The following is a 26,842-nucleotide window of genomic DNA, read 5'->3' as shown; positions in this document are numbered from 1 at the left end:
CCTTGATTACCAGTGAGGTGAGCATCTTTTCATATGCTTATTGCCCCAAAATAGCCTTTTCTGTGAAGTGCACAAATATATTGATATTCTTTGCCAATGTTTGAATTGGGTTGATCTTACTGATTTGCAGGATTTAAAAATACATATATTCTGGGTATTAATCCTTTGTGGGTGATACATGCTGCAAATATCTTCTCCCAGTCTGTGGCCTGCCTTTTCGCTTTGTTTTGCCAGCTCTGACATCCTGATTCACAACGAGGCAAAAGGAAAGCCATGTCAGACAGGCCAACTCTAGGGCAGAGTGAAGGCTTAAGTCTTTCTGCATCCCCAGAGCCTAAAGAGAGCAGACCCCTAATAAGCGTTCGGTGACTGTAGTATAACTCAACTAGGAAATTCTATCAGATTAATCCAGCACAGAGCTAGGCTTACAGCAAGGGCTCTGTGGAGACTTAAAGAATCGAGCCATGGTCTTGCTTCACTCTAAGAAAAGTCTCAATGTCCAGGCAGAGAAATCAGAAGGAGTATATCTTCAGTGCACAAAGAGCATTGGCTTTATGGAAGGATTTCCTGTAGGATGCCTACAAAGGATTAGTTCATTTGACTCAAAATTCAACTCACATCCACTGTTCTAGGAAGCAAACTTGGGTCTCCAACAGGCGGCCCCAAGCCTCTTGACTCACCTCATCCCTGTGAGCTCACAGTGGTAACAGCGATGCTTCATATTTTATAGATAGACCAAAAAAAAGTAACTGTCTTGTCCAGGTCACATTGAAGGCAGAGAGGCCAGGGCGGAGCTGAGATCCCGCATCACCTGACCTCCACTTGATAAAAGTTTGGGACCCAGAGCAGTGGGTGTTTTGAAGCCAGCAGAGCCCTAAGCTCTCAAATGTAGGGGCACAAGCTGAACCATCTTGGGAAGGAGCATATTACCTAGCTGAAGGCCAGGTTTAAGTCCAAATATCTATGTATGTATCCCTGGAATACAGGGAAAGAGATGAAGGACAAAAATCGTATTTGGCAGGACCTCTGAAGAACAGGAACCACAGCTTGCATGACTCAGAGGTCCACTTGCCTGGGCTGGGCTCTCCTTGGGGCAGGGGCAGGGGCAGTCTAACTCTCTCTGCATGCCCAGAACCTAGCCGTGTTTGGCACATGGAAGGGGCTCAAGAAGTATCTGTTGAATGAATGGATGGATGGATAGATGAATAGATACACAAAGGGATGCATGCACTCACAGATGGACAGATGGATGAAAGGATGGAGGAAGGGATGGACAGATGAATGGACAGATGGATGAATAAACTGATACATAGTTGGATAGATGCATGGATGGATGAATGGATGGACAGATGGATGTTCCTCATCGGCAAGAAGCCCCAGGGGAGAACTGATCTCAACAGAAACTCTCAAGCAGGCAGCCAACCCTGGGAATCCTGTCTAGATGCTAGAGCTGTTCATAAAAAATACCGAGTGGCATAACTGCAAGAAATAATTGCTTCTAATTGGGCTGAATTATTCTGGCCATATAGTAGACACATTTTTATAACTTTATTAATTATTCAATTTGAGGCCTATTACCCAGCCTGCCAGAATGGGCTTTCCTTATTAGAGGGTGACAGATTCCCCACTTCTGCTGCTGCTTCTGCTGCTGTGGCAATGTTGGGCAGTTGCTGCCTGCCTTGGGGCCCACTGGTGTCTGAGGACTGGAGGTGGAGGGAGGGCTGTCACTGAGAGGCAGGATGGGAGTCAGAGAGCCTGGGGGCCAGTAAGGCAGCTGTAGGCGCTCCGCATGGACATCCCACTGGACATCAGGTCTGCCTCCCCTGGCCCAGACAGGGAGACAGGAGGGTATCAGAGCACGTTCAAGCTGGCCTCTGTGGGCCACCCGCTGCCCAGATCCATTCACCAACTCTTAATCATGGCGGTCTCCTTCCATGCAATCTGTTTCCCATACAATGCCAAGATCGCCTGCCATATGTTCTTCGGTGGCCTCCAGTCAGGGACAAGGGAAGGACAGCAGGGCCCAGCTAGCCCGGAGGGACTAGCCAGGACTGGAGGGGCAGATCAGAGCCTCCAGCGTTCCCTAAATTTCCATACCTAGGCCCACACCTAGTCACAGGTTACTTGGGAGAAGAAAGAGTCAGGAAGTGGCCTTACCAAGAAACAATGCAAAATGAGCCTTCAGGGGCTCCGCGTGGCCCATGGGATAATGTCTAAGCTCCTCAGGCTGTTGGTATAAGAGCACCACACCACCTGGCCTGGCCTCGCAGTGCAGCCTGGCCCCTACTCCTCCACACCAGGCCTCCTCTGCTTCAGCCACACGAACATGCTCACCATGCAGTCCCTTTGCACACGTGGGTCTATCTGCCTGAAACACCCTCTCTTTCCACAGCTGACCATTGAAACCAAATCTCATCCGCCCTTGAGCTCTGGCTCCTCTGCCTTCTTGCCACCTTTCCCATTTCTCCAACTAGGTGTGACCTCCAGAGGGAAGGGTGGTGGTGGGGCGATGGGAGATGAGGCTGAAAACTGGGCAGGCATTAGCCCCAGAGGAGACTTGGAGGCCTGGCCAAGGAGCTAGGGCACTTCCTGGCAGGCAAAGGGGAGCAGGGAAGTGACATGACCTGGTTTGCATTTTAGGCACTGCCCCACCTCCCAACCGTGGGAAGGGCTGGAGAAGGCCTGCAGAAAGCCCTATAAAACAGTGTCAAGCAGAGTTGCAAGTGTGGTCACCAGAGACAGACTGCCTGGGTTCAAATCCTGGTTCTGCTACCTACTAGCCATGTGCCCTTGGGCCAGGACTTAACCCCCCTGAGCCTCAGTTTGCTCATCTGTCATGTGGGTACAATAATGATGAATTACTACAGGACAGCATGTAGACTGAGTGCTGGGTATGAGTTAGGGGAGAAGTCTAATAAGCGGGAGCAAAGCCCAGAGGTCCCTGCCTTTCAGCCTCGAATGCCGCCTCTCCACAGCCTGTATTCCAGTAGAAAGAGGTCAGAGGGAAAAGAGCACACCCTCTGGGGCAGCTGAGTGACCTTGCAGAAGGACTAAACCTCCCCAGACCTCGGCTTCCTCAACTGCAAAGCAGGGGTCGTAATCCCCACCTGGCGGGGCAGCGGGAGGATGAGATGAGATCCTCACGTCCATCCCCCACGTGGTGCCCGGCACACAGCAGGTCTGGGCTGACTGGGACTGAAGGGAAAGTCCTCGGGGGCAGGGGCAGGTCTTAGAGAGTGGGACCTGCCATCAGTGGGCCCCTCTCGGCCACAGAGAGGACGCACCTCCTTCCTCGCTTCCCCGTCAGAGCCCCAGGCCAGTCCTCCAGGTGGTGGGGCACAGGTGGGAGCAGTTCAGCATTCCCTTCCCCAGGACCATGTTTCCCATGCAGGCCCAGCCCATGCGCCCACCCTGGAAGGACCTGCCATGTGTGTGGGGGGTGGGGGCGGTACAGTGTCCTTTTCATGCCCAAGTGGGGCTGGGGGGGGAAGGATGGCAGCGCTGCCTGCCAGCCCCACACGATGACGCCAGCTTGACTCCCGCCACTCGTTTCTGCTTTCGTCACATTTGGGCGGATTCTCCCACCCTCCTCCCTCCCCCCAGTTCTTGAGACTCCCTGAGTGTCATTTATTTATTAATTTTGTTCTCAGGGAGCAGATGGCCGGAGCCGAGTCGTGCAGAATTTACCTCCCTTCCCCACCCTACAACAGCCCCCTGGAACAAGCAGCTCACACACAGACCCCAGGTATGCAGTTTCTGGCTTTCCACAAAAATTGACTTTCAGGATGGGCCACAGATGCCTAACCCCTGACCCTATTCAGATGGGACTGGTCTCAATACCTCCTCTGGGCAGAGGGGCAGAGGGGGAAGTGGTGAAACTTTGGGAGGCTGCATCTCTCAAGGAACTAGAGGAGCAGCGGCCCCAGGCTCCCTTCTGCCCACGCCTACCTCCCTTGGACCTGGGAAGCAGGTTCTCAGGAGTTCTCCCTTCCTTTCCTGGTGGGCGTCAGCACAGGAGCAAGACCCAGTCCAAGGGCAGAGATGTGGTAGGGGACCAGTTGCCTTCAGTCCCATGTGCTGGGGTCTCCACAGGCTGCCCCCACCCAGCCTCATTCTCATCCACACAGCTGTCTGGGCCCGCAGCAGGGCGGGGCACCCCAGCATCTGCCCCCTCTCACCTCTCATTCCTCCTGGGAGGTGCCTTTGGAAGAAAACACCAGCAGGGAGGAAATGAACCTCTTCATGGCTTCCAGAGCAGAGCCAAGGCTGGAGTGTCTCAGAAAGAGGGAGGAGGGCGTGGGGGAAGGCGATGGGCATGGGCTACGAGACGGACAGAGGCCAGCCTTCCTGCTGTCCTCCCCTGCAGCTCCTGCCCCAGGACTCAGACTGGGCTGAGGTCTCTTAACACGCTCCACCGTCCCTCTCCAGGGCCCCTCTCCACCTCCAGCACAGGCTCCTCACAGTTCTTTCTCACATTTCTTACCTGTGGCCTGTGGAGAGAGTCAGACAGACCCAGCTCTGATGCTCACCAGCTGTAGGACCCCAGGCCATTGCCTAACCTTCTGTGCCTCAGTTTCTTCACCTATAATGGGACCATGGCACACACCTGGTTCCTTCCTCCTTCCACCTTCCCATGATGGCTCTCCTGAGCCATCAGGCCCTGCCCCATAAAAGCCAGGGGCTTCTCTCTCCTCGGACTCTTCCTCCTCCCTCCTCTCTGTGCTGGTGGTTCTGACTTCTGCTCAAAGTCCCCTGAGGATGGGTGCTCTACCCTCCTCGTCCCTAAATCCCCCCTTCAGCCCTGGACCCCTGGCAGGGTTGGCCTCTGAAAAGCGCTCACTAAATGCACATTGAATGGAACTCAAGGGACAGAGAGCGTCATGAGGCCAGTGGCCCTGGCTATGGAATTCTTTGTTGTTCAAAATTAGAATTCTGGGGTGAATAGCAGCTCTTCTTACGCACAGACCTTGAAAAAGCATTTGCAGCCGCATCCACAGCTCCCTTCTGTCCTCGTCATGGTGACTGAGCCCCAGTGTGCGGAGCTGACACAGAGCCCACTGTCCTGGGGAGGCCCACAGGCACACCAGATGCCAGCAGAAGGCAGCCCAGGCGGTTCGGCGAGGGGCCTCGGGCAGGGCAGAGCGCACGTGAGGAACAGCGAGTGTAATTGCTTTGTGGCGATTCATCTGAAGTTGCTTTAACCTTGACAGCAGGCTCGGTGTAGTGAAAAAAACCACCCTACGGCTGCGGCCGTCCGGTTAGCGTGACGCCCCTCTGCACACCGCCCCCACATGAGACAATCCAGGGCTCACCAGGAGACCCCACCCGGGGGAGGCCAGGATGTGAGTCACAAGGCTGCCCCCACCCGTGGCTGTCCCCTCCCCACTTCTTTTCCAGGTCCCGGAATGAAGGCAGAGATTCACAGGAGGGCCATGCATGGGGGTGGGGGGCAGGAGACTCCCTCTCCCAGAGGTCAGCGGGAAGGTCACCCGGGCCCTTGATCAGGTGAAACCACGCTGGATTTTGACTTCCCAGAAACAGAGCATCACAGGATTTTAGAGCTGGAAAAGCCACACTAACCTTCCCATTCTACAGATGAGAAAACTGAGGCCCACAGAAAGGGAAGGAATGAGCTAGGGTCACCAGGCAGAGGTATGACCCAGAGCCAGCTTTCCTATGGGTTATGGCACAGGACTTTCAGGGCAGCATGGAGCTGTGGGAAGAAAACAAGTTCTGGGTTCTAATCCCGGATCTGCCACTTGTTAACCAAGTGAATATCAGAAGTTGCTCCACGTCCCGGAGCCTAGGATACAACACGCACAACCTCTCCAAGCTGCTGGGAGAGTAAATGAGGTCATCTATGTGAGGCACCTGCACACGGTGGGTGCAGGAGTCCCCATTCACCTCCCTCCTCAGACGGTATGGCCCCTCTCGCTCCTTTCTGACCTCCTCCTCTCGCCTCTCTCACTACTCACGCTCAGGCTCCTTCCTCCTTCGCTGGGAAGGATCCCCAACATTTTGGCAGTGGCCCTTTCTGCAGACCTATATAGCCGGGCCCACTGAAGACCCCTTCTGGCCCTGCTCATCTCCTTTTGGGCCCCCTCACCTGCCCCCCGGACAGAGGCAGGAACCCCAGCCCACATCGCATCCCTTTGTTTTGCTCCCACATCCTGTGCTGTCAGACCGTGATGTCCCCATGCTCGTCAGTGAGAAGCCTGTCCAGGGGCCCCTGAGATGGGAACTCTTCCCTCATGTACTTTTTGAGACAGGCAGGTGGCAGGGTGGACCCCTCTGGAAGTCCCCAGTCCCAGTTCCCTGGCCTGACCTATCATCATGAGTCTGTCCCCCAGCCTGGGGAGAGAAGAAACCAGGATGGTCTTGAACCTTTAGATCATCTGCACAAAAGTCTGTAGAACAACTTGGCCTATTTGCTTTGATATAATGAGACCCATCTGCTTCTAAGACAAGTCCAGCTTGGAATTTCCCAGAAGCTGGTGGGAGACGAAGGTCATGGGAGTGAGGAGACTCAGGACCAAGTTACAGCTCTGCCACTGCCTCCCTGGGTAACTTCAGGCAAGCAGTTTCCCTTCTCGGGACCTGGGTTTGCCCATCTGTAAAATGCAAGGACTAGACCAGACAGTTTCTGAGGTCCCTCCCAGCTCTGGATTCAGTGGTTTCAGTAACCATTGAATCAGATCTCAGTAACCAGAAATTCAGTTCTGGGATCCAAGACCATACTTCCTAGCACTCCATTCCAGGAATATGTACATATATAAAAGATAGGTGAAGAGATCTTCAGGAGAACAGGACGCCTAAGCCACAGCAATATGGGATTCATATGACGCACAGCTCCGGAGGGTCAGTACCGAGCACCGTGGAAAGATGCAGAGACCTTGGAACACCCAAGATGAGGTAGTGTGGGCTGGGCCAGAGCCCTTGTGCCAATCTAGAACCAAGGAGCCCCGGCACAGACAGAGGGGCTATTGCAGACAGCCTAGCATGGTGGAGGGAAGAGAGAGTCCCCAAGAATGCAGTGGAGAGAGGGCTTCGAGCCCTGATCCCTCTCTAAACCATCCTTGCAAACAGTCACTAGCCCTGGGAGGTCTAATTCCAGTTATTGCCTTTTCTACTGCCTCTCAACCTTCACCCCTAAAACAGCCCTGCCCCTAGGGAGGCCTGGTGGCATAGCCCCAAAAGGTCCACCAAATGCTCAAGTTATCACATTTTTGGTTTTTTTAAATAAATGCTAATTCTGCATTTACTTCTATAATAAATCTGTATTTGTTTTAATATAAGGAGCAATGTCTACATTATTTATCAGATAACTAATGTACCATTACATGGTAAAAAAAAAATTCATCTCTATGGCTTTAAGAATTTTCAGCAAAAATCTTTTCAACAAATGATGCTGGGGAAACTTGATATGTATGTGCAAAAAAACCCCTGAAGTTGGACCCCTACCTTATATCATATGCAAAAATTAACTCAAAATGGATCAAAGAGCTAAAACTATAAAACTCTTAGATGAAAACATAGGGGAAAAGCTTCATGACATTGGATTTAGCAATGATTTCTTGGATGTGACACCAAAGGCACAGGCAACAAAAGAAAAGATGGATAAACTGGACTTCATCAAAATCAAAAACTTTTGTGCATCAAAGGACTCTATTGGACTGAAAAGGCAACCCACAGAATGGGAGAAAATGTTTTCAATTCATATATCTGATAAGGGATTAATATCCAAAATATATAAAGAACTCCTACAACTCAACAACAAAAAACCAAACAACCCAACTTAAAAATGGGCAAATGACTTGAATAGACATTTCTCCAAAGTAGACATTACAGATGGCCAATGAGCACATGAAAAGATGCTCGACATCACTAATCACTAGGGCAATGCAAATCAAAACCAGAATGAGATATCACTTCACACCCATTAGGATGGCAAGTATAAAAAAACCAAGGGCTGGCCTGCTGGCCGAGTGGTTAAGTTTACGTGCTCCGCTTCGGCAGCCCAGGGTTTGGCTGGTTTGGATCCTGGGCGCGGACATGGCACCGCTTGTCAGGCCATGCTGAGGCGGTGTCCCACATAGGACAACTAGAAGGACTCACAACTAAATATACAACTATGTACTGGGGAGGGGACGGGGGTTGGGGAGAAAAAGCAAGAAGAAAAAATAAAAGATTGGCAACAGTTGTTAGCTCAGGTGCCAATCTTAAAAAAAACCCAAAAACTCCAAATAACCAGAAAATAACAAGTTTTGGCAAGGACGTGAAATTAGAGCCCTTGTGCATTGCTGATGGGAACGTAAAATGGTGCAGACACTGTGGAAAAAGATATAGTGATTCCTCAAAAACTTAAACATATCACCATATGATCCAGCCGTCCACTTTTGGGTATAGACCCAAAAGAAGTGAAAGAAGGACTCGAAGAGACGTTTGCACACCCACGTTCACAGCAGCTTATTTACAATCGTCAAAAGGTGGAAGCAACTCAAGTGGCCATTGATAGATGAATAGATAAACAAAATGAGGTATATATGCAATGAAATATTATTCAGCCTTAAAAAGCAAAGAAGTTCTGACACATGCTACAACATGGATGAACCTTGAAGACATTGTGCTAAGTGAAATAAGCCAGTCACAGAAAGACAAATATTGTATGAGTCCACTTATATGAAGTACCTAGAGGGGTCAGATTCATAGAGACAGAAAACAGAATGGCGGTTGCCAGGGGCTGGGGGAGGGGGAATGTGGAGCTAGTGTTTAATGGGTGCAGAGTTGCAGTTGGGGAAGATGAAAAAATTCTCTAGATGGATGGTAATGACGGCTGTGCAACAATGTGGATGTACTTCTTGCCACAGAACTGTACACTTAAAAATAGTTAAAATGAGATCTGATCGGTGGTTACCAGGGAAAAGGGGGGGTGGGGGGAGGGTACGGAGGGGGAAGTGGTGTACCCACAACATGACTAACAAAAATGTACAACTGAAATCTCACAAGGTTGTAATCTATCATAACATTAATAAAAAAAAATAAAAAAAAAGATTTATCCATTACAAAACAAAACAAAACAAAAAAATAGTTAAAATGGCAAACGCCATGTTATTTACATTTTACCACACAAATCTCTAGCAAACACATACCTTAGCTTTGAAAGCACTGACCTAAAGGGTCCCAGGCTCATTTAAGAGTGCAGGTATATTTCTGAGCTGGTAAACACTTAATTTTCATCTGCAAGGAGAGCTGAAAGCCTAGTCAGCCAGGGGTCCCACACACCATTCAAGACAAGAACACATTTGACTTGGTAGAAACTGCTCTTGGTTGTGACCCAACGTGGTTCCTGCTGCCTTCGTTACTCAGGCCTGCTGTGCAATCCTGCCTCGTGTCCAGCATCGGGGGTAGGCGGTGGCCATACAGCAAGACACTGTGTAGCAAGCATTTACTGTCCTGCACATTCTCCTTGCACGTGGATAAAACCAGTTCAGTGGAATCTAAGAATGTAGGAGACGGTGGAAACATGGAGGAGCAGCTTCTCTCTCATGTCTACCCCAGCCCTTCTGGGGAAGCCAGAGACGAAAACCAAAACACCATTCTATGGCCCAGAACCCAAACTGCAAAGCACCATGGGATGGAAGGCAGAGAGGCAGGACCCAGGAAATACAACAATTAAATAATACAATGAAGGCTTAAATTTCCAAGTTGATTCTTGGGTATCATTTATAAAAGTTAACAGGACATATTTAATTTAGGAATTGGCTCACGTCCTTCTCCTTACAGCTGAAACCTCATAAATGAAATATACTGGATCATTGCCCAGTGCGGAAATAAAAGTTATGAATAATGTTTCTATCTCAATCATTGTCAGTGGTTTAATATTCCTAATTACTTTAAAAAGCTAGATATTCAATATAGGAAAACTTTTTTCTTTTTATCTCCACTTGTGAGATTAGTGCGATTTAATAAGAGTCACTCTGTCGTCTTTATTCAGTGTAAACTGACATTTCATCCTTTCACTCTTCATTATTATATGGGATGGAGGTTTATGACCAAGCATGCAGCTACTCTGTTTCCCCACATTGGTCCATCTAACATCTCAGAATTATCCACATTAGCTGACATGTTTACCTACCAGGCAAATCAGCATCACCTCACTTCCTTTATGGAGCAGAAAGAAATTAGTCCAGGTCTTAAAGAAATTAGGTTGTGGGGTTAAGTCTGTATAAAAATGAAAAGTCCCCCACCCCCACCACAGTACTGGGTCTGTCCCCTTTAACTCTCAAAGTCGTAAATCCCCTGGCAGCCACAAAGGGCAGGGCAGGGGCGGGCTGCGGGATGATGGATCTTTATAACCCTCCTGCCTCTTCCAGGAATTGATCCTAAGAAGAAATTGGGACAAGTGGGCAAAGATAGATACACAAGAAGAATCATTGCGGCATTTTTACTCAGGGCCACCGTCCCTCATCCACATGTCCACCATACAAAAATCTCTAAAAAGTCCAAAAGGAATTCATTTCTAAAGTTTGGCACCAAAATTCATTTAGAGGCAAAATCTTCATGGAACTGATCTGTTGTTATATATCGTCTATATGTCTCTAGATGTGATCAGTCACATGTCAATTCAGAAATATGACCATGTTTCATCCCAGGGGGCTGCCCAGGCCCCACCAGGGGTATATGTCATATATGATATAGTCACCATATGCCTTTCCAAACTCTGAAAAAATCTAAATTCTGAAACCAACAGGCCCCAAGGATCTTGGATAAAGGATGGTGGGCCTAAAACTGAAAAATTAGAAACAACCTAAATGCCCATCAACAAGAGACTAATGAAATACTTTTGGTAATCCATAGACTGAAATTCCCTAAGGGCATTAAAAATTTAAAGGGAGATTCATGTTATTGACAAGGAAGTGAGTACATGACGTAAATGAGTGTAAGTTATAGAATAGCACATACATTTGATCTAAACAATAGAAGTTGTATACAGGTCTAGCTCTCAGTGCAAACGTGTAGAGAAATAACAGGGAGGGCAAGCACCCCCATGCCAGGAGGGGGTGTGTATTTCACCTTTCGTCTATACTCTTGGTGCAGTTTGAATTTTTTTAATGACATAATTTTCAACTCAGAAAAAAAAATAACAACAAGGATGATGCTTTCAATTAAATAACGATCAAGACTTCCCTGTAAGAGTGTCACATGTGTAGACATGTATACGGACAGATCCCATTCAGAAATCTCCAGATACACTCTGCACTGAGCAGGGCACCCATCCCCTGGGCACGGGCCCCACAAAGCCCCTAGGCACTGCAGAGTGCACACAGGCACACAGGCATCCAGTGGCACAATGGCAAGCAGGCTCAGATTTCTTGGAGTAAACCCAGTCACAACTTGTGTCCCACGGCTGATCATCTACCTCCACAACAATATCTTGGGGCCGCATCTTTCAAGCAGATCCCTCCTTCCCGTGTGAGCAACTATGTCTTCTCATCAAAGTCCTATTTCAACCTTAAGCTGTATTAACAGAGGTTGAGCATCCAGAAGGAAGGAGAACATAATCATTATGAGTTCAGGTTTAGGACCCAAGCTTTTGCTTGGTCAATAGTCCCAGTTTCATCATTTACTGGCTGTGTGTCTGATGAAAGTTCTTTAAGCTTTCTGTGCTTCAACTTTCTTATCTGTAAAATGGGGCTAATAATAATTCCTTCACCATAGGGTTATTGTGAAGACTAGAGGAGAATATAAAGCATCCAGTGTGCAGTAAAATTCAATAAGCAGTATCTATCTCTTTCATTACTTTTCCATACAAGCCTGCAGTTGCATAGTCAGATCTAAGAATGATAGTTTAAGAGGAATGAAGGCCCCAGCCAAAGTGGAGAGAAACCTAATGGGGAAGGCAGTTCAGACCACATCACGTGAGAAATAAAGGAGAACAAAAACTTGGGGAAGGAAGTGATCACTGTCTTCCGATACCCGATGGGCTGACTCATGAAAAGGGATTCTGATTTCTTCTCAGTGTGGCCTCAATGGCTATTATCAACTGCTCTAAGATGACTGGCTTCCCACACACAGTCTGTGGCCTTGTCCACTGAGTTCCTTGGGAGAATTCCAGACACGGCAAGAATGTCATGGTAGGTTGCTCAGCACCAAGTTTAATGAGTGAATGGGGGGTGAAATCAGGCAGCCCAGTTTGGTACTGCAAGTTAGCAAAGCTTCTTCCCCACTTGCATGGTAAACTCACTCTGGAGGCCGGACTTAGTCTAACCTCCTAGTCCTGTTCATCGAGTGCCGCCTTCATTCCACCTCCTTCGCTAGACTGGAAGCGCTGAGAGAGAGAGACCACATCTGAAAGACCCTCCAGGGCCCACCCCACTATCCAGCACAGTCCAGCACAGAGTGAGCACCAAACACACTTGCACTCACTGGTGGTTTATATGCACTCGGGACCCCCAGGACTCAGGCTGTATTTCAACCTCCAACAGGCTGGATAATAATCCAGCAGCAGCCAGCACACCTGTCCCAGGTGGGCTCACCTAATCCAGGCTAGATGGTTCTTCATCAAGGACTCATTGTAAGCAAAGTTACACAAAACAAAACACAGACAAGGGAGAAAAAGCTCTCAAACATTTAAGCCAACGTGTTTCCTGTAGTTCAAGTTCACAAAAAGCCACCTTGAACACATTCCTTTAACCCAGGTGTCCCTCAGGTTTACTTTTCATTGTCTGGAGGAGTCCCTGGCCTGTTTCTCAGGCCACCTTGAAGCAGTGAAACAGGTGGGAGGAGGAGGCCACCATGGTCACTGGGGGTCCCAGTGCATTGGAGAGAGTCACATGAGCACCCAAATAGATCTTGGACTCCCCGAGCTGAGATAACCACTCAGGCTCAAGACAAAACCACATCCAATAGCCTTGCTTTGCCTGGTAGGTTCTCATGCACTATATAGACAGGGAGGCTCCGGTCAAGGCCTTGGGAAAAAAGACCATAATGAGATGTTTCCACTCCAGCAGAGAGAGTGGGAGAGGGCAAGGGCACCACATTGGGCCAACAGGGACACACCATTACCTTCCAAGTTATCCTGACCACTCCAGTCACTATGGGACAAGGAGCACGGAGGTGGCTCCCAAAGATGGGTACATAATGGGGGTTAGAGCCCTCATGGATCAGCTTAGCTTTGTTACCTACTTGAGGGACAATGAAAAAGACTCTACTCCAGCTCAAGGAAGGAAGAAAACTGGGCAGCAACGCCAAGCAAGGGCTCTTTGAAAATCAAATAAGACCATGATGTTAACCAACCATTGATTGCAAAATGTGCAAAGGAAAGGGTGTCATCTGTGAGTATTCAGGGGAAATGAGCCAGAAGGAAAGGATTTGTCTTTAACTAGGCTCTTGGCAGAGAATTCCCCGAGCAGCTGCCGAGTGTACCCTGTGGTCTCGGTGGCCAGCCTCACAGTAGAGACGATGTCCCAGGCTGCTGTGGGTCGCTAGGTCCGTCCCAAGAGCATCCACCTCACTCCAAACTCACCAGTAAGCCTTCCCCAGGGAATATGAACTGTCTGCCTAGAGAGATGTAGGAACACGGTGACCCACCCACACGAGTGTCCCATTCTCCTACCTTTGGGGACACAGAGGCATCTCACTGCCTGTCAATCTCATGAATCAGCCCCAAGCCTCTGTGAGCACCCACAAAACTGAGTCTTTGGACCAGCAAAGCTGAGGACCAGGCTTTGATCACAGTGACCTCCTGAGTCTGCTCCCTTGGGTGGTATCTCAATTTCACATCAACCCTCAAAGACCATATCTAGAGGTATTTCATCAAAGTCAGAGTTGTACAGATGACTCCACAACTCCCCACACACACCATGTCCCTCCAGACCCCTGAAACATTACCCCCAGAGCCCTCCACCCTGTACTAAACTGCAGGTATGTGTCCTCCCAGATGCCCAAGCTCGCCGAGGCAGCCCCAGCCCAACACAAAGGATTCAGAATGCACACGGCACAGCCCGACCCGACCCAGAGCCAGGGTGCCACCCAACCCCCGAAGACCCCAGACTCACCGCTGGAGCAGTCGGGCCCTCCCCAGCCGGGCTCGCAGTGGCAGGTGTCTGGGGAAACGCAGCGGCCATGCACACATTCCTCCGTACACAGGGCTGCAAGGGGCAGGGAGGGAGGAAGAACAGAGACAGACAGTGAAAACCAACCATTTGGTCAAGGAGCATAAACCACTTGGCAACCACTCCCCGGGGCCCAGGGTTGCTCAGAACGCATCACTGGCTTTGGGGAAAATCAGGCTACTCCTGACCTGAGTCATTTAATTAACTCCAAAATACATCCAACAAGAGTGTGCTTCATCCCAGCCCCGTTTCCTAAAACGAAACCCCAGCCTGAGAAATGGCAGCCTTGGTGACTTTTCAAGACTATCTCCTCCAAAGTCTAACACTCGGAGACCTTCCACAACCCCGCCCCCTAAATCCACGCTCCCGCTCTTCCCATCAGCTCAGGAAATGACCTGTCCTGTCCATCTTTTGCTTTCCCCAACTTCTCTCCGCAAAGGTCCTGAAATTTATCAGGTTGCCCGAAAAGAACAGGTTCCCCTCCCGTTTCCCTCACTTTCCCGCCCTCCTCCCTCACCTTCCTGCCCTCCTCCCCAAAACTCCCTATTTTGGGGCTCTCAAATGTCAGCAAATTTGCAAAGTACACAAATGCCGAGGAAAAAGCAACAGCTAATTATAAGAAAGTAATTAAGAGAGACATCCACGATGATGATAATTGTAATTAGAAAGCGCCTGGCAATTTCTTATCACCCAGTCAAATGCTGCAGCCTCCCGAGTGGGGAGACAAGAGCAGCAAAGTTTCCAGCAACTGCTCCAGCGCCGAGAAGGCTCACTGGCAGCAGTGTGGGGAAGGGAGATTATTTCTCTCTTCCTCTGACATCCACATTTTCTCAAGGTCATCCCCTGCTCCTCAGAGGTCTGCCCCATCATCTAATCCGTCAGTGAAGGAGTACAGAAAAACCCCATTTGCCACCTCTGCAAGCTGGGGAAATTGGCGGCTACCATCAACACTGTCAGTTTCTTAGACATCATCTTTGTTCATCATCTTTGTTATCTATTTTGTTATCTGTCCCCTGCTGGGCCACACTGGGGTCTCAGGTCAGCATGGCGCCAGTAGAGCCCTCCTCTCTGCTTGGTCTGGCCTGGGTTGGGGGAGCAGGTGGCCCCTGATAGTGAGGGCTAGCCACTGACCTTCAAACACCCACCCTGCTGCCATGTCCACTGCCTGGCCTGAATGCCCCCTGGGAGGGCACTGTTAGGGTGGACAACAAAGTCCATTTTATGGTTGGTGTGGGGTCCTCTGTTCCCTCCCAAACACAGACGTTTACCCTGAAGCTGTTGCCTTAGCTTTGCCCAAGCCCCCAGGCAGACTCAGAAGAGCCATTTCAGATGCCCCAGTGTTCAATGGGCTGCAGTCAGCTTGTCCTCTGCAAGCCTGGGATGTAGTGTGTCTGGGGAGAGCACTGGCACCTGAGTCCTTCCCATTTGTACAAGTGGCTTTTGGAGAGAGTTCTGGTTTGCGCTGAAGACTTCCACAGCCCCTCACTTGCAGCTCCAGGGAGCAGCTGGGACTACCAACTAAATCCACCTCTTGCTGGGGAACCAGGCTGGACCCGGACCCCAGTGACCAGCTCCATTTAAAGCCACAATGAGCTGCTCACCCAGCTGCTAGCAAGGCCCCAGCTGGTCACCCCCACTGCCCTGGTTCCCTCTGGACTTTCCAAACAAACTCAAATGGGTCAATGTTCCCAGTATGCACTGGACAATAGGCGTCCATCCCCTGGCTCCCCATCGGAGGCCAGCCCCTCGGCCCAGCCAGCTCCCAGCCCTGGCCTCAGTTGCTCCCTCCTTCCCCCATCCCACCCCTGTAGGCTGAGGTCCCAGCATGCTCCACAGCTGGGCCTGCCCACCTTCTAGCAGACCCCTCCCTCAGCTTGTCAATGAGCTCACCACACCTCCAGTTGCTTTCTGCCTGCAGAGAGCAACACCTTGATCCTGGGGGAGCAGAGGGAGCAGGCAGTGAACCGTGAACCTGCCGAGTGTCAGGGCTCGAAGATACCTCAAGAAAATCAGGTCCAACCCCTTCATTTTATACAGGGAGAAACTGAGGCCCGAGTATGTGGGGCCTCATGGACAGCGTGTGGCCTCTAGGCCAGGGAGGAAGGAGCTCAGGGAAAAGACTCGTGGAGACAGAGGCCTCTGAAAGTGGAGGGAGGTGAGAGGAGCCCAAGACTATGGAGCCGCCATGTTAGCCCCAGGCTGGACATCCTCCCCTGCCTAGACAGCTCGGGGTGGGGAGGGGGGAGACCGGCCAGAGGGAACAGCGTAGGGGTGCTATGATTGACCCCAGGAGGGTGAGAGCTGGAGACAGAGGCCAGAGGAGCTGCTTCAACTCATTGAGGGCCCTGCAGGGTGGGGCTTGGAGCAGCTCAAGGGAGGAGGGAGGGAAGCCAAGGGCAGGAGGACAGAGGACAACCACCCGGTGCCCCACCAACCCTCTCTTCTCTCTGGCCCTCTGACCCTAGTGACCTGACCACTGCTACCTCCTGCCCCCTCTTCCTAGCTGAAGGGGCCTTTGGGTGCTCTGAGCAGGCTCTGTGCTGGTCCCTCCCCAAGTCCCAGGGGCCCTGGCTCAGCCCTGTATCCAGCACACTGGCTCCTGGCGACCCTACACAGAGAGGACAGCCATCCCACCAACGCTGGGCCTGACTCCAGGGATGCGGTTGCTGTCCCTGTGGTCCCTCCAGATCTCCTTGTCCCCCACTCCTCCTCGTCACCCTGGTATCATGCCTGGGCTATGTGCTTGTCAAAACTTCAACCCACTCATACTTCATAGGCGTTGTCTGAGACAGCAAATTGAGGCTCAGCTGGCCACATGTGGCAACTGGGCCTATGTTTGTGTACCTGGGGGAGAGGGGAGCGCGGGACAGGGCTGCTGCAAGGAGAGTCTCCTGAGGAAGGATGGAGGTGAGACTCTCCCTGGGGCAGGGGTGCCACGCTGACCCCAGACCCCAGTGTAGCCCAGCAGGGTCAGCCCCTCCACAGAGGGCTGGGGTTTACACCCAGCCATTCCTACAGCGTGCAGGTCCCTTAAGTTCTTTCTGACCCCAGCCTCTTGTGCCAGCCGAGCCCCTCGGAGGGGCTGAGTTAGAGTTCTGCCTCTTTCTTCTCTGGCTCCTGTAACTCTAAATGGGGACATTTCATAGAGTCTCTTTCCACGCTGCACACCCACCTGCTGTCGTGGACAGAATCAGAGGCCAGCTCTGACATGACAGGCTGTGTCACTGAGGGCCAGGCCCCTCCCTGCCCCACGGAGAAACTTGAACCACTGCTGTCAGCTTGCCCCACCTACCACCCTGCCTAGAACATCTAACATCTAGAGGCATTTTCAGCCAGAAACAGCACAGCACGGTGGTTAAGAGCACAGACTGCATCTGGAAAGCCAGGTCTGGACCCAGCGATGCCACTTAGTAGCTCTAGACCTCGGGCAAGTTACTGCCATCTCTGTGTCAGTCCCCATCTGTTCAATGGGGGACCGTGACAGGACTTGACGAAGTACCTGGAGTGGTGCCTGGGGTGTGGTACGTGCTTTACGAGTCTTGCTATTGTTATAGGAGGGTCTCCTCAGACCCGAGGCAGGGGCCTTGTGATGCCTGAGCCTCTCTTAGCCTCCAGACTCGGGCCGTCTCCCCCACTCCCACTCTTCCCCAAGGTCCTAGACACATGGGGTGGGCTGTAGGGCCCTGATGACAGATCCCTGCTTGGGGACGGTTCCCTGGAGAGCAGCCTCATCTACTGGGCCCGGACTTGATGTCTAAGACAGATGACAGCTGCTACCATTTATTGCTGCTTCCTGTGCACTACCATTTTCTGAGGACCTACTATGTGCTGGGCCCTGGGGCTGTCATGCATGCTACCTCATAGGCCATCCCAGCACGCCTTGTGGGAATTGGCTATGTCAGCACCTGTCTCTCCTTTGAGGATCTCCAGCCCCTCACGCTACCTGATACACAGTAGGTGCTGTTTGTGGGTCCCATGAGAGAGCCTCCTGCCCCGGGAGAGAGCACCAAAGCGCATGCAGGGAGGTAGTGACTATCTTCCCTGAGCTCAGTCACAGAGAGGTCACCAAATCTCTGGACCCTGACCCTTGGCTCAGGCTGTTTCCCGGTGATGGGGGTCTTGAGGGATGGAGGTGTGGGGGTGAGGACACCTGGATTTGTGTCTACCAGCACCTATCTCAACGATGTCAAACAACTCACTTTCCTCCCGGGGCCCCGCAACCTCACCTATAAATGGAGATAGACTAGATGAGGTCTGAAGTCCCGCTTGGCTAAGAATCTCCCCTCTCCACCCGCCCTGCCCCCGTGGCTGTCATCCCACCCACCACCTCCAGGAAATGCCTGGATTGCTGCCATTACTCTAGTCCCCCTTCCTGGCCCCCAAGCCCCATCCCCTTTCTATGGCCTAGTAAACCTCAACTCTTGACGTCACAGGGACCCTGGTTCCTGCCCCCCATTCCTTTGGAAAGGGCACTGGATTAGGAGCCAGGGGACCTGAGTGTGCGTTCAGGCTCTGTACTACCTGACACACGACTCAGCAGGTGGCTTCCCCTCTTTCTCCTCTGTAAAACACGACACCCTTAAGGCTCCACCCACTGCTGACAACCCTTGATGCTCCTCTCGGACCCAGGGCTGTTCTGGCTCCCCCATGCCACCTTATAGCAGCCAGAAGCTTGAAACGATTCCACTGGGCTCCCTAGCCCTGAGTCACCTGGGTCACCAAGACCAGGCACAGCCTCCATCACCCAGCTCCACCAAGAAGCCAGGAGGGCTTCAGCCACCCCAGTTTGTATATTCCGGAGGGTGAAATATTTTCCCATCAGAACCCCCCCCCATCCACACAAGGTTCCTCCTGACCAGCCCAGCCCATGGAGGCCTCTTATTCCTCTGAATCCCGTGATTGGGGGTGGGGGGGGAGGGCGGGGCAGGGGCAGACGGGCATTTGGTGGTATGTCACGCATTTGGCCTCCTGCCACTTCCCCCTTTAGCATGGGTTCATCTGGTCTCCGCAAGTAGACCGTGAGCCCCTTGAGGGTAAATCCAGGTCTTAACATCTCCAGGTCTCCCCAGGGGCCATGCCTTACAGATACTCCACGTGTGGCTTTGGTGATGCTTGTGAGCGCCCATGCTTTGCAAGGGACACTGAGAAGCCAGGGGAGAAGGCTCAGGATGCAGAGAGTGTGCACACGTGACCTGTGAGGCTCACGGGAAGGTGGGACTGGGGGGCTGTTTAGCCTGGAGAAGGAGATACTGGGGGGTGGGGGCAGGTCACAGTCAGCTGACCCACTGAAAGGCTGCTAAGGAGAGGTGGGAGCCACTCTGTCCCAGACAGAATAGGGACCAAGGGGCGCATGGGACATGGGGGCAGATTTCAGCTTAACCTAAGGCAAGACCTTCTAACACCTGAATGAGTTCAGCAGTTGAAATGGCTGTTTCTATAGGTAGGAGCAACCTGTCACTGGGAACGCTCAAGCAGAGCATAGGGGACGTACAAATGCTGGAGGGCAGGGCTCAGTCAGCAGGCAAACTATGGCGCTCGGGTCAAAGCCTGCCAGCTGCCTATTTCTGCAAATAAAGTCTTGTGGGCGCACAGTCACACCCATGCATTGACATACCGTCCACAGCTGCTTTTCACTACAAGGACAGAGGTGAGTGACCGCAGAGACTGACGGTCAGCAAAGACCAAAACCTCTACTACCTGGGGCTTTATGGGCGGAGGGGCCTCCCGCTCTAGAGGGTTCCTGGTTCGGTGGGAAATTGGACATTGTGGGTCCTTTAAGGTCCCTTCTCCACTTCATCCTTCTATCATTTACTCACTCCCCAGTATGACCAGATGTAAAACAGAGCCCAAAACGTGCTTAGGAAATACTAGACGGTGCCACCCTCCTTTCAGAAGTGGTACTCTGGGTCCACCCAAGGAACAAGGGCCGTCAAGCTGGGGAGCATAACCCTGCAGCTGCCACACATGCTGACTCAGCACCTTATTTCAGCCCCTGGTTCCTCCTGGGGGCTGGGGACAAGGAGTATGGATGATTTAATGACCACTTGTGTTCCATCGATAGTCTCACTCGAGTAGACACTAGTAATCGTGTGAGTGAAAAACAGCCCATGTGACAAATCCTTTCTCCTTGCTAGGCACTCAGCGTCCAGGCCCCGTTTCATCCTCCAGGCAGGGGTTATTACTACCCCATTTACAGCTGGAGATCCAAACCACAGAAAGGGCTAAATAATTCGTGCCAATTCCCAGAGCTACCAAGAGGCTGTGCGAGACGGGTGTTTCTCAACCTTTTTCCCTTATCACCCCCTGCCCCCAGGAGCCGTTTGAAACATTTTTCCTTAATCACCCCTCCTGTGAAATTCTAATACCACAGATTCTCTAATACTGTATGTCCGTTTATGTGCTATATGTACATCTGTGCTTTACACGTAAACGGACTGAGAACCAGTTTTCACCCTGTGAGAACGCATGTGTTGGACACTTTCATTTGTCCCTCCAGGTCACTCCCTGCTCTCCTCCACCCTTCTCTGTGCCCTGAGAAGCTGACCTCCATGGACTGCATTAAGGGGCCTCCTTGCCCTCTGGCTTCCGGATGGGTTTGGTCAATAGGAAACACCAGCAGGAGATGGGAGGCTGGGCAGAAGGTGAGGCAGGGCCAGAGGGTGGCAGTGGTGGTGGGCGCCCCCCCCCCCCACCCCGCCGCTCAAGGTCCCAGGGGGCTTCTTCTGGCAGTGGCTTTCCTCAGTTGCTAGCCCTTACTGCTGCACCATCTCCTGTTGGGGTCCCTTGTCCCTTCCCACGTCTTTATAAACAACCTCTCTCCAGTTAACGTGCCATCTGTTTCTTGCCGGAACCCAAACTGATCCAGTGGCCAAGCCGAGGTTTGAACCCACATGTGTGTGTTGCTAAAGGGCCTGCTCTTAACCACATGCTCTACCACCACTGGACCACAGGTTGAGATAAGTAGGTTCGAAGGCCAGATCTGTCACCAGCTTGCTGTGAGAACTTGGCCAAGTCCCCTCCCTCCTCTGGGCCTCAGTTTCTCTGTCTGTGAGATGAAGGGGTCTGATGACATGATCCGAATATTCCTTCCAGCCCTAGGAGTCTAGGCCTCCACTGCAGCGGTGACTGACTTTTTCGCTCACTGTCTCAAGCCAAGTTTGAGGAGAATCCATTCCACAAATGCAGGCACAGAGCTTGACAAGGGAACAAACGTGTTCTGAGGTGCAGATTTGAGGCCAGGGCGTCAGGCCTGGGGCAGGGGTGAGCCTGCACAGCAGCCCAGGAGCCACTGTGGGGATCTGGGCGTGGAGCAAAGGGGGCTCGGTCAGACTTGGGGTCTCCTCTGCCAGCAAACCGCCGAGACAACACTGGCCCGGCCCTGACCAAGGTGTCCAGTCTGCCGTCCCTGGCTGGTGGTGGACCCTCTGAATAAATCCTCGATCCTATTAGCATTCCACAAAGACAACCCTCAGCCTCTGAGGTGTTCATGGTAATGTATTTTGCCCGGCGTTTGCAAATGTTCTCACTGGTTAATGGAACTATAAAAATTACTTACATGAAAAGGTCAAGATAAATAAAGACAACTTCCATGCTCCCTGGCCAACCAGCCTGATACCAGCTAGGACAAAAGGCGGCTCGGGAGCCAGGGAAAGGAGGTGTGGCCTCCCAGAATTCTGCAGCGTATGGCTTCTGGTGCTTCCCCGGAACCCAGCTTCCCCGGTGCTCCGAGGCCCATTGCTCAGTCCTCCATTAGCATTCTTGGCAGGAGCCTCAGATCAGGCTGTCATTTGATTCAGCTTGGAAATAAAATGACCTACATCCAAGTGGGCCCAAGTGCCGATGCCAAAGTGACACACCTAACACAAGTGATTCTGCCACAGCCAAGGTGGAATGGCACGTGTGGGGGGTGGGTGTGTATGTGGGGGGGTGTGTGTGTGTCAGAGAGTCACCACAGGGAGTTCTAAAACAACTCATCAGATGTGCATCATTCGTTCCATTTATAATTACCAGCCTGGTCTCCCCTCCACAGCCGGCAAGAGCCAAAACGGCTGGCCTTTCCTCTCAGCATGTCTCGAGTTGGCTTTTAATTGCTGTGGTCACATCTGGCTCTAAGACGTGAACAGAAAAAATCACTTCACCTGCAGGACATTAAGAGCCAAGCGCTCTCCTGGCCTGGGGCCTGCGGGCCTGCTGGTCCCCCCTTCTTCCTAGTAGGAGGTTCTGGGGAGGCTCGCAGGCGACTCAGGATGGATAACCAGGGGTGTGCCACCCCCACCCAACCTGCCAAGCTGGCCCATAGCCACTCATCTCAATTCGGGAGGCGCCCTTGCTGAGTTTTATTCTTTGGCAGTGGAGCGTTATCTGAAAGCTTGTGTCAGTATTCTGCCACTTATTAGCTGCATGTCCTTGAGAAACCTGTCTGGTCCTCAGTTTCCTCATCTATAAAATGGCTGTTGACTTGGAGGGTTACTGCAAAGAGTAGATGAGTTAATTCTATGTGAAGCACCTAGGACCAGAGGTTAGCTGTAATTGTTGCTGGTGGGCTGATTTTCTCATGCTGCTGTTATTTATATTCCTCTTCCCAGCACCGGCCAGGGGAGCTGGGATGCCATGGCCCCAGAGCATCCTCAGGTTCATTGCAGAAGATGAAGGAATGGCCTGAGTTAGAACTGAAAGGGATTCCTCACTCACCCGGGCAGGGCAGGGAGGGGAGTAGGTAGCCCTGGGAACAGTGGAGGTCAGGGACTGGGGGCGAGGACGGAGGAGACACAGTCCTGGTTCAGCTCTCTGGGGAATTATAACTTACCCAGGGGAGCGCCCTGCTGCCTGCTTCCTCTTCTGTTCAGAGAAGAGGAGCACAGAGCAAAAGGAGCCACGGTCCGGCTGCCAGCCCCTTCTCTCATAGAGGACTGCTGGCTGTGCTTCTGCGGTGGAATGTGAACCTGGGCAGGGTGGGGGACCTGTAGCCTCATGTCCCCCCGCTCCTGTGCACCCTCTGTTTATGTGTGTAGATACCTATCCACACTTGCATCCTCTTGACAAGTGCTCCCCCAGCTCCTGCCATGCGCTGGGCTCCCTGAGCGGGGCTGATGGAGAGGAGTCCAAAACGCAGAAAGGGCCAGGCCTTGCCCTGCTCCTGGGGCTCCCAAGCAGTGACTACGCCATCTGCCTCCTCTTGAGCCCTGCCGCCCGATGAGCACCCCACCCCCGGCCCATAGGAGCCTGAAGCGTCCCTCAGAGAACTGTGCTCAGAGAGGTGAGGGCTGCGCTCCGATTCCCACGGGCTAGGCCTGGGAGTTCAGACAACAGACTCGGGAGCCAGCTGGTCTGGATTGAAGTGTTGGCTCTGCCACCTCCTAGTTGTCTGACCTCAGGCAAGTTACTTAGCTTCTCTCAGTTTTTTCATCTTTAAAATGGGGACAATGGTCCTCTGCTTTATAAGTTGGTTGCAAAGCTAAATCATTAATACAGGTAAACTGCTTAGAACGGTGCCTGGCACAGGGGAGCCTAGCTATTAGTTTTTTCAAGGTCATCTGTTCCATCGCCCTGCCTCTGAGTAGACACTCATTTCGAAAGCATTTATTAAGCACCTACTATGTGCCAGCCACTGTGCTAAGTGCTAGGAATACCATAGATAAGTGACAGTCCCTGCTTTCTTGGTACCACAACGTGACAGTGGGAAAGGGAGGCAGCACCTGAGTGGGTGGGTGGGCGAATGAGTGAGGCGGCGAGCAAGGGCACTAGAATGTTACCGGTGCTGCAGTCACAGCGGTTCAGAGTCCAGGGTGGGCCCCAAGAGAAGGTAGGCAACCTTCTGTAAGTTGGGGACAGGGGAAGGGCTTCACAGAGAAAGTGGTGCTCACCTGGACGTTCATTCACAACACATTCATTGAGCTCCTACCATGGGCCAGATACAGCACAGCTCCCCCCACCCCGACTCCCACAGACCATGGAAATCTTGCCTCTTAGGGTTTCCTGCAGGAAGAAAACTTCCTTCACCTTCCTTCTCCTGGCCCTCTCACCTCTCCTGCCTTGGCCCCCCCTCCTGCCCCTTCCTCCTGGACACATGGAACTTCTTCTGGCTGTGAATGAGCCCCAACCCTCCCCACCCTGGGCCTTCACACAGCCTAGAACGCCTTCCACAGCCCAGCTCTCTAGCTCTCCCACCACTTACTTCTGCTTGCCCTTCATAATAACTCGGATGCCACTTCCTCCAGGAAGCATTCTCTGATTGCACTACCCACCCTCCTGCCACCAGGCTGCGTTAGGTCCCCTTCCTGCTTCCACAGCATCCAGTTCATCCTATAGGCCACAGTGCTGACTTCTACGTGCTGCTTGTCTGTCTCCTATAAGCTCCATAAAGGCAAAGAATGGGCCTCTGTAGTTCATCCTTGTGTCCCAGCACCTAGCACAGTGCCTGGCACATGACAAGCGCTCAGTAACTACATATTGAATGAATAAGTATCTGCATCTGCAAAGGATCTCTCCCCTCTCCCTTCACCCGGAGCCTCACCTGTCACTAACGTGGGCCATGCCTGTCTGGTCAGGGTTGAATACGTAATTCAGCCAAGAGACTAAATGCCCAGCCCCAAATCCCCCCATGGTAGGACAGTGAAATGCTCTTTAGAAAAAGTCCAGTGACTCTCCAGCTAATAGACAAGGACTGTTCCAGCAAAACCCAACCAGAAGGATTTCAGTCTGGAATTTGGGCCTTCCTATTCCAGCCTGGAGTCCTGGGGGCCATCTATCACCAAACGCCAGTGTCAGATCACAAACTCCCCTGGGGACCTCTCTTGTACCACTACCAATCATCTCAAGATATTAGCCTGCCTCCCGTGGCTTGCCTCGGCATAGCTTAACTGTTAATAATTGTTTATCAATTAAAATGGTCAACTTGTCAGAACGTCCCTATCAGGTTTCCACATAAAGCAATTACGTCCAACCACTGGGGCTGATAAAAGCCCCAGCATCGCAGTCAATTCCCTTAATCGATGCCGCAGGCCCCAGATTTGCCTGTGGATGCGCCTGGTACCCTCAGCCTTCCTAGTTTGTAAAGGATTTTCCCGGCTGAGTTGTTCAAACCACCAATTCTGCATTCCTGCAAGGAGCAACAGCTTTTCAACTTGTTAATGATGTTGGAGCATACTGCCTGAGTCAGCAACCCCCAGCACACGACCCAACAAAATCTCTTTTTCTAGGTCTTTTTTTCCCCATTTGACAGATGCCAGGCTTTCTCCAGAAAGACACATTCCAACTGATTGATTTTTTCTTTTGGGAAATTGATCCTCACCACCTACAAGGAAAGCAAAACATGAGGCTTGTTGAGCATTTTTTTGAATGCTCTAATTTAAAAACCAGTGCCCTGGTTCTGCCTTGAGACTTGCCCTCCCTGAGGAAGCAGCTGGCCTCTTCTCACGGATGCATGTGACCGAGTCCCAAAGGAGGGGGCGCTGGGAAGACGGGCAGACGGATGGATGGGGTCCACCACTTGCCCTCTGTTAGGGAGGCCCCAGGCAGAGGGAGGTGATTAAGCACCTGGGCTTCAGGTGGGACAGACCTGGGTTCAAGTCCTGGCTCTTCCACTTGGCAGCTCTGTGGCCTCGAGTCAATTAAAATGACCTAACAATGAGAAGCCTCAGGTTCTCCATCTGCGAACCTGGACCAATAGCATCAATTAAATAATAGGTTGTTGTGAGGGGCTAAAGAAGATAATGCGTGTCCGTGCTTGGCAGAGTGGGCTCTGAGCAAGGGCCCCATAAACCCCAGCTCTTACCACTGTGGTTGGTTTTGGAGGAGGCAGCACATTCTCAACACTCAAACATGCTGAACTCAGGAGCCTCGGCACGTACCCAGAACCACAGCGTCCCAGGGCAGGAGGGGCCAAGTAGTAAGAGTCCTACTTCCACCACCCTGTCAGGTGCTTGGAGCCCCTCTCCCACATCCTGCACCAAACCTTTACCGACACACTTCCACTAGCAGGGAACGCAGCCACCCTACTCCAACCTCACTCAACTGCATCCACGTTCTCAAGTGAGAAAGGCCCTCTCCAACCTCCGGGGCTTTGCACATGCCATTCTCCTCCCAAAGACTCTCTTCCCCCTCCTCCTTGCCTGGCTAATTCATCATTCACCTTAAATGTTGCCTATTTAAAAAGCCATCCTTGGCCACCATGGATTGGTTACGTGCTCCTGGTACGTGCTCCCCTAGCACCCGCCTTCCCCATCACAGCACAGGTCACGTGTCACTGATTTGCTTGTTTCACTGTCTTGAACACTGGACCAGGAGCCTGTGGAAGGAGGATGCTGTCTCTCTCTCTTTCCTCATTGAATCCTCAGGTCCAGCACGGAGAAGAAGCTTAATAAACATCTGCTGAATGTGTGACTCAGTGAAGCCCCTTCCATTTATGAACAGCTCTGATTACTAGAAAGCTTTTTGCTTCTGAGCTGTAAGCTGCCTCCTCGAGATCTGCCTGGGTTTGTGCCGTCTGCCCTTTCCCGCTTCCCAATGGACATCTCATCCTGATTCCATGGGACAAGCCTGTAGGGGGCTTTTCTCTGATGAGACCGAAGCAGATGGGAGACAGAGTGACAGGAACCCACAGCTCCTGCCCACCCACGGAGCAGTGTCCTTCCTTCCTTCCAAGTCAGGCTTTTGTCCTGGGGACTGCGGCCAGGCTGCTGCCAGTGACCGCCATGAGGAAGCCCACCCCAGGGTCTGTGAGCGCCGTC

At 51.9% G+C, this 26,842-nt stretch overlaps 1 protein-coding gene across 14 annotated transcripts in view; it reads right to left on the bottom strand.

Moving 5' to 3' along the window:
* The window catches only part of MEGF11 (multiple EGF like domains 11), a 336,757-nt gene that overhangs the window by 162,023 nt on the left and 147,892 nt on the right, over window positions 1-26,842 (bottom strand). For all 14 annotated transcript variants that reach the window (XR_011439787.1, XM_023655041.2, XM_023655033.2 and 11 more), the window contains one exon: window positions 14,058-14,150. Coding sequence is in view for 13 of the 14 variants with exons in the window: in XM_023655041.2 (XP_023510809.1) it covers window positions 14,058-14,150 (93 nt within the window). In the remaining variant the exon portion in view is untranslated. The remainder of the gene's footprint in view (window positions 1-14,057; window positions 14,151-26,842) is intronic.

The sequence above is a fragment of the Equus caballus genome, chromosome 1 (genome assembly GCF_041296265.1).
Source record: "Equus caballus isolate H_3958 breed thoroughbred chromosome 1, TB-T2T, whole genome shotgun sequence".
In the NCBI taxonomy this organism is placed as follows: Eukaryota; Metazoa; Chordata; class Mammalia; order Perissodactyla; family Equidae; genus Equus; species Equus caballus.
This window is presented reverse-complemented; position numbering and strand designations above follow the sequence as displayed.